Genomic DNA, 14,010 nt, shown 5'->3' with positions numbered 1-14,010 from the left:
AAGCGCATCCAAGCTTCCCTCCTAAGGGCTACGCCCGAACTCGCTGCTCTACCCACCCCTTCGGCTGCATAAGATGTGAGCCTCATGGACGAGTTGACGATGGAAGAAAGGGTAGACAGCTGGGCGTTAACAGGCTGAGCCAACGCCTCAGGCAGGTTACCCGACAGGTTATCTCCCAACTTCTTTATGAGATCCCTTTGGAGCTGCGTAAAATGACACAAGTAAAGGTCGCTGAAGACAGGGTATGCCTCCCATACCTATCCATACTCCTAGACTCCTTATTAGGAGGATGGATGGAGGTAGAAGCCTCTGCCACATCCTGCTGGGTGGCGGACGCCACCACCATGGCATCCACAGGTACTCCCTTGGTCAGAAATTCTTTTCCAGGCGGCGCAGATAAAAACTTATTGGGGCGGCTAGGAACTGGCTCCACAGAGTCAGGGTGTTCCCACACCCTTCGACAAATAAGATCCAATAATTCATCGAAGGGTGGAGACACCCAGGAGGCAGAAGGCTGGGCTCCGAAGGCCTTGAGGAAGACCGACTCCTCCTCAGAAGGGTTTTTGGAAGGCCAGTCGCCCCGCTGTCTCAAGATCTCCAGGATATCAGAGAACGAGACATCATCCGAGGACGACTACGGGGACCCTTCTGCATCATCGAGGTCGGTGTCCGAGCTGACAGACTCATCTGGGGAGTGTACGTGCTTCCTCTTACACAACTTCTTCCTGGGAGGCTCTTCAGGGACAGACTCTGAAGGGCCCTCAGAAAGTAGGGGACCACACATGGAGGTATCCTCAGGCCCGGGAGCCCCGCTGTCCAGAGATAGGGCGGCACCAGAAGCTCTAGTCGCAGCGTCTAGGGAAGGAGTTGCTGATTCAGGTGAAGTCACGATGGACTTGGCCAGCACGCTCCTCATAGCCTCGAAGGCAGGTCCACCAGAATCGGACGAAAAACCCGCCTCCGAGACCATGACCGGAGTCGGGGTACCCCTAGCCGAAGCACCAAGGGGGAGACTCGGAACTGCAGCCTGAAGCCCCGATGTATCCCCCTCGGGTCCAACTGAGGACACCCGAGTACCGAAACCTGTAGACAGGGAAAAGGTTGGAGCTAATGTCGGATCCGAAAGACTCGCGGGAGGTTTCAGAGCCGACCCAGGGACTTCACTCGATTCGGCAGACTCCGGCTCCGACGACACCGAGGTTGTCGGAGGAGGAAGAAACGGAACCGGTATAGTAGCTGGCTCCGGAGCCAATTGGGCTGGAGCCGAAAATAATTTAGTCAACACTAGCGACTGGAGGAGCCTCTGGACCACCCTATTAACATCCAAATCCGTGAGCCTGGAGGACTTGGAAGAGACCGACAGGGGCCGAGAGACCTTCTCAGTTGGAACCGAGATAAAGGTAGGGGAACGGCTCCTAATCGGCTCCAAAAGGATCGGAGCCGAAGTAGGTTCAAGAACTACCTCAACCTCCTTCAGCGCCGACAACTGTGGAGTCGAAGAAGCCGACCCCACAATAGACAATACTTCCTGCGGCTCCGAGACCAGTGGAGCCGAGGAAGGAGACATATCCTTGGATGGTGCTTTCTGCAGTGGACCAGTGGAGCCGAGGAAGGAGAAGTAGTCTTAGATCTTTTCTCCGGAGGCTCCGAAGAACTAGATGGAGCCGGAGACTTCATTTTTGACTTTGATCTGGGTTTCTCAGAGGGAGGAGAGGAAGCCAAAGTTTCCTCAAAGGAGGGTTTAATCAAACCCTTAAGGATAAGTTTATTTTTTCTCTCCTGTAACACCCTGGCAGGGAAAGCATGACACACACTGCAGGATTCCTGCAAGTGTATGGCACTGAGACAATATACACAGTTAGCGTGTCCGTCAGTTAGCGACATTTTGTAAGCGCATTTAGCGCATTTCTTAAAGCCAGATGGCTTATGCTCTTTAGGTTCCTTGCCCGACATAAGGAACAATCAATAAGCAGCAACAAAATTAAAAAAAAAAGACAGTCACTAGCACACTCACAACACAAGGTGGGGGAGGCTCTAACTTAAACGCCTGTACAATAAACACTCAAGATAGGGCAAAGGCCCTCTAACTCAAACGGGCCTAGCCCGCCAAACAGAAGGATTACCAACCACAACACAATCAAACACAACCAGGGATACAATCGACAACGTAGCTATCAGAATAGCTTTTGATATAATAATAATACTAGAATTTCTCTAATTGAAAGACAAAGAAAGGGTACTTAGCCATAGCCAAGTCGAGACCACGTCGTTACTCTAGGAGCGGCAAACAAGACCTGGGGGTTTGGGCGTGATGCATCCTGGGATACAGGGTTAGCCCAGCCAATGAGAGACTTCGTGCTAGTTATAGTGGCTGAGTTGGAGCCGATTCTCGGCTCCGAACCCATCAGTAATGAATGTAGGCGAGATAGGATCACATTACACCAGCATTGTTTTGTCCATGGTTAGTTTTAAGAACTCATTTTCTTCTGTGATTAAAGCCTTTCCATAACTTATCTAGGAAGTTTTACTTGTGCGGGTTCGGTACAACTTTTTCCAGATGCTTATTATTTTGTTTCCATTATGTTTGACTGTGGTCTAAAGGTTGTATACATTGTTATGCCTTCTGTTGCATGCTTTGGTATTTAAGAATTCAGTTATGATACCTAGCAATTAAAAGAACCTGGTGAAAAATGGAAAAAAATATCTGAGTATAATAAAGCAGGTTTTGAAACGAAGTGTGAAGGTTATATTTTACATGGTTTAACATATCTGGTGCAATGGTCAGTAAGTTGTTAAGATATATCCAAAGGTGAATGACCAGCAGCAGTAAAACAGGACATTAATGCAGAATACTGGCAAATGCAAATTAAGCTAAATTGTTGTATGCTGCTAATTACACAATAATGTCTCATTACCATTCATAAATGTGCATGCTTATTGGACAACCCAGCTAGTACCCCTGTTGTAAATCAAGCATATATCAATAGAAAAAAGCCCAACTGCTGAAGTATCATTTGATGGCCGAACAGAGACCCATTGCTTGGTATGGTGTAGCTTGTTAAGTTTTTGATGTTTTTATACAAGTTATTCAGAGTACTGACATGACACTGACACTTTAGCTGAATTTTAAGGTCAGCTGTCAGCAAACTATTTATTTATTTGTATTTATTTATTTTATATTTGTTGACTGGGCTAGTCCAGCTGGATACATTTCCATTTTCAGCAGAGGCCCAGGGAGAAAAGCTCCTTGAGAGTACAGAACAATATTTTATTAAATCAAAAAATAAAACAATTCAAAGTTTAACAGGTGGAAGTACCATATAAAGTTAAGCTATTTTATGCATGAAAGATCATATTGGAGTAAGTAGTTTAGTAAATAAGGAAATATGTTCAGTTCACAACACATTTGATTGTAGTATCTTATGTTAAGTATATATGTTAACATAGTAGGGAGACTGAGAGTCATATTTTGATATAGAAAGAGAGTACAATCAATTGAAAGGCCAGTTATAATTCTGGTTTCCATTAGGCAGTTAGATTGTACAGTAATTAAGACTTGTAACTTAGTGAAAAGAAGACGTGAGAGGTTAGTCTGGGTTCAGACAGGTGCACAACCAGTGTGATTTGAGGTAGGTTTTAAGCCTGATTTTAAATTGTGTTAGTGAAGGTAGGGAGGTCTGGTCGCTGGGGAGAGAGTTCCGGGTTTTACCCACGGTATTAGAGAACAGAGAGTCCCCTGCCTTATTGTAGGTTTTGCATATTTGTACTAGTATTTTGCCAGATGAGCGTAGGGTCTTAAGGTTGCCGTAGGGGGTGATAAGGTTGGTAAGAATTGGTGCGTTGTTAGGCTGATACAGGATTTTATAGGCAAATGTTACTTGTTTAAATAGAAGTAGATTAGTTAACTCTAGCCAACCTAGTTTTTGATAATTAATACAGTGATGGGTCCTAAATGTAGAGCCTGTCGCAAATCTCGCAATATTGTTGTAGGAGACAGCCAGTTTGTTCGTTTTTTGAGAGGTTAGTATATATAGGGGAGGCATAGAGGAGGGTAGAGATTAAGTGGGTCTGAGCAATAGTAGATCTTGCTAGTGGGGTAAGAAAGGATTTGATTCTATAGAGGGAGCCTAGTTTTTTGTTGACTGTTTTTATGGTATTGTTAATGTGGCCTTCAAAGTTAAGGTTATTGTCAATTAGAACCCCTAGGAGTTTTGTGGTAGAGTCGGGGGATATGATGGTTCCACTGTTAGATGTGACAGTAAAGTGTAGAGGTGTGGCCCTGTGGGTGGGAGTAAAAAGTAGAAGTTTGATTTTTTTGGGATTTAGGATGAGGCACTGATGTAGCCATTCCTCAACTATGTTAAACACTTTTTGGGTGAGAGATTGAAGGTCTGCTGGAGTTGGGGCTGAGCATATTAATGTGGAGTCATCGGCATATTGTATTAAGGAAGCTTGAGGAATAACAGTATGCAGGTCGTTGATGAAAATAGAGAATAGAAGTGGTCCAAGTATAGAACCTTGGGGGACACCTAGTGCAATGGGGAGATGGGGAGATAGGTTGTTCTCCCACATAACTGCCTGTTGCCTATTGCTTAAGTAGGATTGAAACCATTGTATAGTAAGTGTATCAAGAGATTGGTTTTTCAGTGTGTTTATGAGAAGTTGGTGGTTAACCATGTCGAAGGCTTTAGAGAGATCAATAAAGAGGGCTGAGGATAGAGTGTTGTTATTGCGATTTTTATTTATACAGTCGGAGAAGGATAGAAGGGCAGTAGTAGTACTGTGAAATGGCCTGAAGCCGTGTTGGCAGTTAGCTAATAAGTTATCTATTAGGTGTTTTAACAGTTGCATATGAATGCATTTCTCCATGATTTTTGCCAGAGGAGATAGTATGGCAATTGGTCTGTAATTGGATAGTTCCCTAGAATTTCCACCCTTATGAAGGGGGATAATGTGTGCAATCTTCCAAATGGAAGGAATTGCACCCTCAGAGATTGTTCTGTTAATCAGAATGGAGACTGGGTAGGCTATGGCATTTGCTGCTTTTTGTAGATATTCTGCAGGAAGGAGATCTGCTGCAGTGGTGGTAGGTTTGAGTTTTTGCAAAAGGGTACGGATAAGGGATGTAGGGATAGGTTTGAGATGAAATGGGGGAGGTAAGGTAGTATTAGAGGGTGATAGAGGTGAGCTGTCGGGAGATAGTTGATTGGCAAGAGACTGAATGGTCTCAGTGAAGAAGGTATTAAAGGTACTTGCAATTTGCTTTGGATTGTCCTGGTCAGTACCTACAGGGGAGGGAGTGACAGTACGGCCTGGGTGTAAGAGTGTATTTATACCTGCCTATGATTAAATGTGCCTGGTAAAATGGTGGGTAGATTGTTTTAAGTCACTACGTCATCGTGTGAGTCGTGTACTATGCCCATTCTCAAGTTTCAGTTTGGATCTTGTCAGAAATGGAAGAGTTGTAGGACCTAAATTATTAATATGCATTAGTTTTCAACTAAGGAGCAAGGTTTCTTCTTCCAGATGCTTGAGTGATTCCCATGTTGCTTCCAAAGAAAAGACCAACATAGTCGTTTCATTGAAAAGACCAAACTACAAGTATTTTTAATGTGTTTTGTGGAGATGATCTCTTTTCCTATGTTTTCTGTAACAGAATGGCTGATGTAGTCTGTCCTGGGGACATGAGGTATAATAATGCAAAAGTACAGTATTCTGGTTGCTGTACATACAGTACAGCAACTTTTAGATTTGCAAAACTGTGTAATCTTCAGGTTTTTTGATTTATTTTTTAAGGCTTTATAGAAGTCACAAGCATCTGCCTTGTTAGTATTTCATTGGGATGTATACCTTCGATCAGATTCATGAAGTTTTTATTTTTTTCATGTTACTTGTAGGTATGAGTGCCTACTAGGGAGTTGAAGGTTATAATCAGCAGCTGAGCTGACCCTTCCCCTTGGATTTGAATGTCTGCTTGTGATAGACTTCCATGTTGTTTTAATGTTGAATGTTCAGTAAGTTAAAATTGTGGTCCTGTAAAGGCCCTTTTTGGAACTTGTGACTAATACGTTAAGGTTTTAATCAAAGGTTGCCTACATAACTACCTAGCAGCAAGTATAGAAATAGGTAAAAATGCATCTTCTCTTATATTGCCTGGTAAATTCCATTGTTTTGCTACACGTACTAAAACATTTCAGTCATTTGTAAAGATTTAATCCTTGTTTACATACAGAAGCAGATTGTTACAGATGTTAACACTGTGAGTTAAAGGTTTAAGATTTATATTAACTGCCATTGTACAATCATGCAGTGTCATTGGCGCAACAGGTAGCAAACTCACTTGTAGTTCAGGAAGCTGTGGGTTCTGTTCCCACAACAGGGAGATGGATTGCTAACAGTGCAGTGCAGCATAAGGAGAGTGCTGCACTCCTAACTCCGCTGTCCTTTGGATGAGATGTTAAACTGATGCCCCATCTGCCTGCATTGTTGGTAGCTCAGGTGGATGTATAAGATCCCGTGGCACTTATCGAAATTATTCTGATAGCTATTTACTGCAGTATGACACATCTGTGTTATTACATTGTATGCAAAGTACAATAAACTTTACTAGGAATTTAGTTCTAGTGTATGGAGTGCTGCAGTTATGATCCGAAAGCAGGAAAAGTATAAACTTGTGCATGGAACCCGGTGATTGCACTCTGATATCATAAAAAAGACAAATCAGTTAAGAGCTTATATAGCAAGAGACTCGACCTTAACAAATGGTTAAAAAAAACTTGCACTTACTTGATCTCTGTCTGTCAAAAAACAGTTACTAGAAAATGGAAATCAAAATCAACTATAATTGAAATATTGACTATTGTAAAAGAGAAGGATCTTTAGAAAAGAGAAGGAGCAAATTATGTAGAAATAAGTGGAATTTGGGGGAACAATACCTACAGAATAATGTTTAGGTGGAGGAATGAAGTTTAAGAGAAGGCAGGAAATAAGTGCTTTATCAAATGTTGGATTGAATGACAGTTGTCATAAAGAAAAATTATGTAATGTCTAATGTATGTAAATAGAAACCACTTTAATATGGTTTGTTTTCTTTTCTATAAATGTATATGTGCTTATGTCTTAAGTGATAATTTAATAAAGGTGTTTCAAAAAAAGGTAAACAGGCTTCTTTTGCTGTATCTGTGTCACAGAATTCTGAGAGTCACCCTAAACTGGCATGAAAAGCAGCTAACCATTCTGATAAGTAAAGCCCTTTTAAGTTAGAAGAGGCTGTGTTTATGTTCTGAGACGTTATAGCTTTAGCAGTTGATTATATTGACTTGAATGTTTTAATAGATAATAGTTTACCATTTGATCAGTTCATTTAGGTTTGTTCTAAGACAAGAAACAGATTGGAAAGTTTGCCGAATTTTTTATGTTGTAGAAATCCTGCAGGAATGATTACTGTGGATAACACCTTGATAAAACCTAGTGTGTGTGAGTGTGTGTGTGTGTGTGTGTGTGTGTGTGTGTGTGTGTGTGTGTGTGTGTGTGTGTGTGTGTGTGTGTGTGTGTGTGTGTGTGTGTGTGTGTGTGTGTATGTATGTATGTATGTATGTATGTCTGTATGTGTGTGTGTGTGTGTGTGTGTGTAGGTGTGAGTGTTTAGAGAGAGAAGGGGTGAGTGAGTTTCGGAGTCTGGGAGTAGATTACCCACATCAGTGACAGTACAGGAGGCTTGGTCCCTACAAAAGGCAATGTTTTTATAACTTGCTGTTCGCAAGCAGAAATATTTGTGAACAACTGGTAGAGTGTTTCTGGGACATGAGCAAACGTTGCCCAAGTTTCTACAGTGTCTCCAGCATTCAGCGATGACTTTCCTTTTGAAAGTATGGGCTTGTAGAAAGTATAAGAATGATTGGAATGATAAATAAGCCAATTGAGCTATGTTCAGGTTAAAAAAGGAGAAACATTTGTTCAGTGAATGAGTTCTATAGGTTCCTGCTTTTTAAATTGCCAGTGCAGATAACAGAAAAAGCTTGTTCATATATTTTTAAAAGTATGTTGGATGACTGCGGGGAGAGGATAAATATTTTAATTTTAACAGCAAGGAAAAAAAGGTGTATTTTCTAGTCATAGTCATGGAGGAGGTATTTAGAAAGAACCATGTTGCAGTAAATAGCCTTCTGATGTTAGCATTACAAAGGTCAGATGGGGAATGAGTATGCATGAATGTTGACATAGCAAGGTTGTGCTAGGGACAGTACTGTATAATGAATTTCCACAGTCATGAAAACAGCAGTATCTGTGCAACTGAGTGTCACCGACTGTCATGTTAGTGATCACCTTATGTGGGGACACTGGCATGCAGATAGTGTGCCCAAAGCTATGTGCACTCAGACATGCATCAAAGTGCCTCGTAGCTTCTATTTAGGTACAGCTGAGAACCTTTACAAGAGATCCACACAGCGCCAACAAATTTTATAATACAAAAGGTAAGGAAATTAGGTGGTCAAACAGTTTGGAAAGGGAAGAGCAAGCAGAAGACACACAGACTGACAGTGGGAAAGGGAGAGTGGTGTGTGTGTCTGGAGGGAGAAGGGACGGGTAGTTGGGTTTCAATGTTCCTTATTTATTTTTTGAGGAAAAGCAATGGGAAGGGAGTAAAAGAAAGTAAAGGGAAGGAAGCAGGGGCAACTAAATTATAATGCACACAACACTGGCAAGAGAAAGTAATGACGTGGGAGGGGTCAACATTGGAGTGACATTAGCTAACAGATGGTGGACACTGAATAATAGGGAGAACTGGAGTACCAACAATGGATAAAGTGCGACACGAAACAACAGTGGGTAGGGAGAGGAAGGCTGACAAGCTGGAGCAGATAGGAACCCACCTAGAAGTTGGATGTCTTGGTGACTGACATCATGGGTGGGCTGTGCTTCTGATTACCCAGTTATTAAGGGTAGCCAGTTACATGACTTTGCAAGCCACATGATGAAGTGTTTTGGGTTCGCAGTGTAGACCTTGAGCCCCCAGTCCACCTCTGTCCTCACCAGCCTCCACAAGTCTTGTAATGGTGACCCAGGAAGACTTCTTTGAGCCACTTTCCAATGAGAAGTCTACACCTTCACTAGAGTAGCAGCAATGGATGCCACCAGCAAGACCATCAATCACCCTGCAGAGAGGCAGGCTTGGGGACCGTGGCTAGTGCAGAGTTTGGTGGATGCTGTGTTATCTCTGCCTGCACTACAGCTGATCCTGCAGAATAAGAAAGTAAATGAAAAACAAAGCAACTTTAAAAAAAAAAAAAACAATAATGAGAAAAAAATACAAATATAAATGATGACTGTGTGATACAGCTTATTACAGTAGCACTTGAAATGAAAAAAAAAATGGAATAATGGAATACTGAAAAAATGTAACACAAGTACAACTATTACATTTTACATTAGGTGGATAAAAAACATCAACAGAGATAAATAATACCCATGCAAGGGATAAACCAGGGGGAAAAAAACAGAAATACAACTGCTCGGTGATACATTACACATTTTTTTTTTCCATTTTGTACAATGTTACACTGATTTTGGCTGTACACTGCATATATTCCACAGCCCGTAGGTCCTGGTCTGCCTCCTCTGGCAGACAGTCCTCCTCAGTCACTTGTGCTTGAAAACTTAAAACAGACTGTAATGATCACAGCATATTACCACCAGCAGAAATCCATTACAGTCACAGGTGCTAGGAGTGTTGCACAGAGACACTGCAGAAAGAATTAAGATGTCCCTCCCTCCACAGCCTCTTCCTGCTAGTGGAGAAGGTCTGGATGGTTACTTTTCTGGTTCCAGTAATTTTGCCTGCACCTCTCAACAGAGTGCGGGATGCCAGTAGTGTGACTTGCCACCCTGACAAGCTGGTGCTAGGTATTTTCTTTACAAAGGGGCCTTTTGTACTCCCCCCCCTCCCCCGGTGCCTCAGTAAGTGGGAGCTCTGGCAGGGTCAAAGTCTGAGACCATGGCCATTGACTGAGGACACCACATGATATGTTTCAGTAGCCAGGAAGGTAGCTCGATGTCCATCCATCATAGCAAGATGCTGGGTGACATTAGCATGACCAGGCTTTACAGGCTCACAACCCTATGTGATCTCAAAGTCCACAAATGTGCATGGTGAGCAACGGGATAATGCAAAACCATGATAATTATCATGCTGAAAAGTGTCATTTGCATGGCCAAGCTTCTCAGGTGTGCACACCATACATAACCTCCCAGGTCATGCAGAAGCTGCAACGGGCCCCATAGTTAGAGTAAGGGTACATTTCATACACTTGTTCACCTCATTAGCATAACAGCCATGCTAGAAGCTATGTTTTACCATAATACAAATGTGGTCACCATTTTGCAGAAAACATTATAGCAAGTAATGTAAAGAGTCAAAATAAAGTGGATATTAGGGTGTGCTGCCATATAGGCAAACTGAAGGCACACAAGATAACCAGTAATTGCATTCAGGACTTCATTCCCCACTCATGGAGGCATGGCAGCAACAGACACTGTCGCACAGCATTGAAGTGAGTGTGTGTGGTAGCGCATAGCACATCATGACAAGAGACTGGTAGGCTGGACAGATTGCAGTCTTTTAGGGGCCTACTTGACATGGCAGTGGGAACTGGTAGGACAGGTGGGAGTCTTTTGTTGAGGGTCAGCATGACAGGACATAGGGACCTGGCTTGACAGGTGTAAGTCCTGTGACGCAGATCAACAGGGATTAAAGGCAGGCTCAATCACACTGAGTCACATTCCTCCTATGTAGGTGTCAACACACGATACCGTACATGGGCAGACAGCATATGGTAAGTGTGTCGACCGACATACTGTACCATTTATGCACAAACAACATGACATGCTATGGGGGGGGAGGGGGGGTATCCAGTAAACCAGGCACAGACTTTGCACACTTGCAAGGGACAACAAGCATGTCTCCCATGCTCAGAGCCGTCTGCCAGAAAAGTTAGCCTTTAGTAGCGCACATGACTGTGGCTATTGACAAGGGTGCTGGGGACAGTTTGGAGGCAGTGGTTCTGCCAGAACAGTTGGACTTTAGTAGCGCACATGACTGTGGCTATTGATAAGGGTGCTGGGGACAGTTTGGAGGCAGTGGTTGGCTGGCAATGTACTGTTTTATTTTAGGGTAATGTCCCCTTCGGCTTGATGGGAGCAGTTGCTTTTCTGAAACTTATATTAGTAAGCTTTGAGTATCAAACATCCAGCAGGAGTTTGGGAGAATTCAGGGGAGGCACTGACGTGGCTACTTTCAGTTGAATTTCTGGAAATGCATCTGGCAGCAAAGGGGTGTGAGATACAATATTGTATAAAGTATCTGCAGGTAGGTATATACAATACATAGGAATAACGTTTTGGATGTAGGTCTTTAACAAGTCTTCAGTTGAATCCCTACTAGCAGCAGGGATAGGTGTAATCAGTAGTAGCTCTTCTTTAAATGACTTAGTGCAGTGGTGATCCTTTGCAACCCTTTGCACATAGTTACTGCAGAGTCATCTTTTGGCATGCATTTGTATACTTACCATGCATACTTCATAATTTTTTTACTGCTTTGCCAAATGTATGGTGCAGAATTGATTGTCAGTTTGAGTCTGCATTTTCTTTGCCAAAATGAGCTTGCACATATTTAAATTATCAGTACTTTGGTCAACTTAACAAAAAACAATTTCCTCAAATCAGCTTATGAATATGACAAATACCTCTCTTCATGTACAGCCACAGTGATTTTTTTCTTCTCCTATTTGAAAATGTTGCATCTGAAATCAGTTTTACTGCAGTACTTAATGTAATAATGCACAGGAAGTCTGACATAACAGCATGTTGTAGCCACATAACGATGGTATTTTTCTAGGTTTTTATTGTTATCATGCTATAGCTAGCTGTTCCATGTTTAATTAAGTTTAGAACCTTTCTTCATTGTGTTGTATGTTAACGGTTCCTTCACTAGTACAGTACATTTTCTGTGGGGTTTTTTTTTGTCATTTCTTCAAAGCAGTTCAGCTGTGACAGTTTTGTTTTTATCAGCACTGAAAAATGGCAACACCCACTGGATCTGAAGAACCCCACAACATCTGTTTTCTTTTTGTCCCTAACAACAATGTGAAGTACACAGTGATGCCCATGTCTGGCAATCTTCTGCCTCACCCACATGCACTGTCTTTCACTGTTTTGTTTCTGGGCACTGCTGCATTGGTAAGACATTCAGCTAGTACCAGAAGTGATCCTTAAACTGACTTGCCCATTGTTCATGTGGTATGGAAGCAAAAGAGAGAGAAAGAGAGTTTATGTGAAGTATTTTACCATCCTGCCAGTAGTCTTATTAGGCTCCTGGGTCCCTTTCTGAACCCAGGAGTCAGTGGTATGCTACCACTACTGCTTTGGGCTGTCAGTAGTTCTGATACACATTGGCTCTCCCTTTGTCGTCTGCTGCTGATTTTTGTTTTATGCGGCATTTCTGTGAGTTCACTTAGCTGTGCTGTGTTTGAGTAAATTTTATTTGCCTCTGAGAGAGTTGAGAGGCAGGTGTGTGCCTTTTTAATGTTTTTTTATGGATTTACTTAGGCGTTTGAAAGAAGAACAGGCTAAAAAAGAAGCTGAAGAAAGAGCCCAACGCATTGCAGAGAATCTTCGGCGTGAGGAGGAGAGGCGGCTACAAAAAGAGCAGATGCGCCAAGAAGAAGAAGCACGGCTGAAGAAAGAAGCAGAAGAAAAAGCGTTAGCAGAGCAGGCAGAAATGGAGCGCTTGCAAAAACAGGTAGGTAGGTGGCTAGATGAAGAAAGTCTTGTAAATGGTCAGGTTTGCCTTTCGAGTTTGTCTGCCTGTCTGTAATACCACTTATGTCACCTTGCAAGCGGCAGCTGCCCTCTAGTTGTGATGATACTCTATTGTTTATTTTTGTACTCTTGATAACTTTGTTGAATCCCTGCATAGTTTTGTATTGAGTGATACTTAACTTTATTTTTATTTTTGCCTTTAAGTTTCAATTTGGGTAAGTCTCTCCTTACTGTGCTTTTCCTTTTAATTTAAAATAAATGTCTACAATAGCTATCCTAGGTAGTCGTATTTGTTACTGCATTCCAGGGTGTTCATTGGTGCATTATGGGAAATGTAATTTTCCCATTATTCATCACCACGCGCTCTTCACTGAAGTACCATTGTCAAATAAAAGAGACCAGTAGCACTGCTTTGTAATCTGTTACTGAGCCACATCATCAGTGCACATATTCAGGTTGACATGCGCCTTTTCTGTAGTTTTGTTAGCAGATTTCCACTGGTGGGACTCGGTCTTTTTTTGCGAGGAAGCATTCCGGTCCTTTTCATTCTGTGCATGTGTTCCTACTGTTGGGTCTTTGAGCTTGTCTAATTTGAACTGACAGAACTTGAGCTCCACCCTCAAGCTCCTCAATCGTTTCCCTCCCACAGTGCACCTGACCTCTCTCGACCAGTTTCCTCCAATCTCATCTGCCATCATCATGCTCAGACGTGATCTCATGCCTTCTTAAAAATTGATAATTGCTAAGGTTTTGTTCGCTTTATTATTGTACTATTACCATCTCAGTGCCATTTGGATGGTGTTCTTAATATTTTTTTCTAGTTCCTTTTTTACAAACAGATAATACAAGATGAGGTAACAGCAACAATCAGACTGATTTCTGATGAAATCTGCGGTGTGGCAGATGAAAGCGCTTAACCCTGTTTAAGAGCTCCAGTGTAATTTGCCTTTTATGTGAATAAAAAACTTCGTTTTATTGGTATCCGAAGTCTCGAGTGTTGGGGAGTTTGTAATCTGTTATTCTTGGATTGTGTTGTTCCTTTTTTACAAAGTTAGGTTTAGAACTTCATCATTTTTATTTTTGGCACCTCCTCTTCCTTCAACTGCTATAATGTATGTCTTCGTGTATCCACTTAATACTTAAGTGCTTTGTATTCCACATTTGTAACAAAACTTTTTTTCTTAGATTACTAGG

The 14,010-nt window shown here is 42.1% G+C and overlaps 1 protein-coding gene across 2 annotated transcripts in view; it reads left to right on the top strand.

The window, feature by feature from the left end:
- LOC122792264 (MAP7 domain-containing protein 1-like) overlaps positions 1 to 14,010 on the top strand; it is a 1,483,077-nt gene that overhangs the window by 1,227,446 nt on the left and 241,621 nt on the right. For both annotated transcript variants that reach the window (XM_044060015.1, XM_044060014.1), the window contains one exon: positions 12,604 to 12,796. In XM_044060015.1, coding sequence (XP_043915950.1) covers positions 12,604 to 12,796 — 193 coding nt within the window. The remainder of the gene's footprint in view (positions 1 to 12,603; positions 12,797 to 14,010) is intronic.

The sequence above is a fragment of the Protopterus annectens genome, chromosome 1.part2 (assembly GCF_019279795.1).
Source record: "Protopterus annectens isolate FY-2018-M chromosome 1.part2, PAN1.0, whole genome shotgun sequence".
In the NCBI taxonomy this organism is placed as follows: Eukaryota; Metazoa; Chordata; order Ceratodontiformes; family Protopteridae; genus Protopterus; species Protopterus annectens.
The sequence above is the reverse complement of the archived record's forward strand: the minus strand, read 5'-3'. Positions and strand labels throughout refer to the sequence as shown.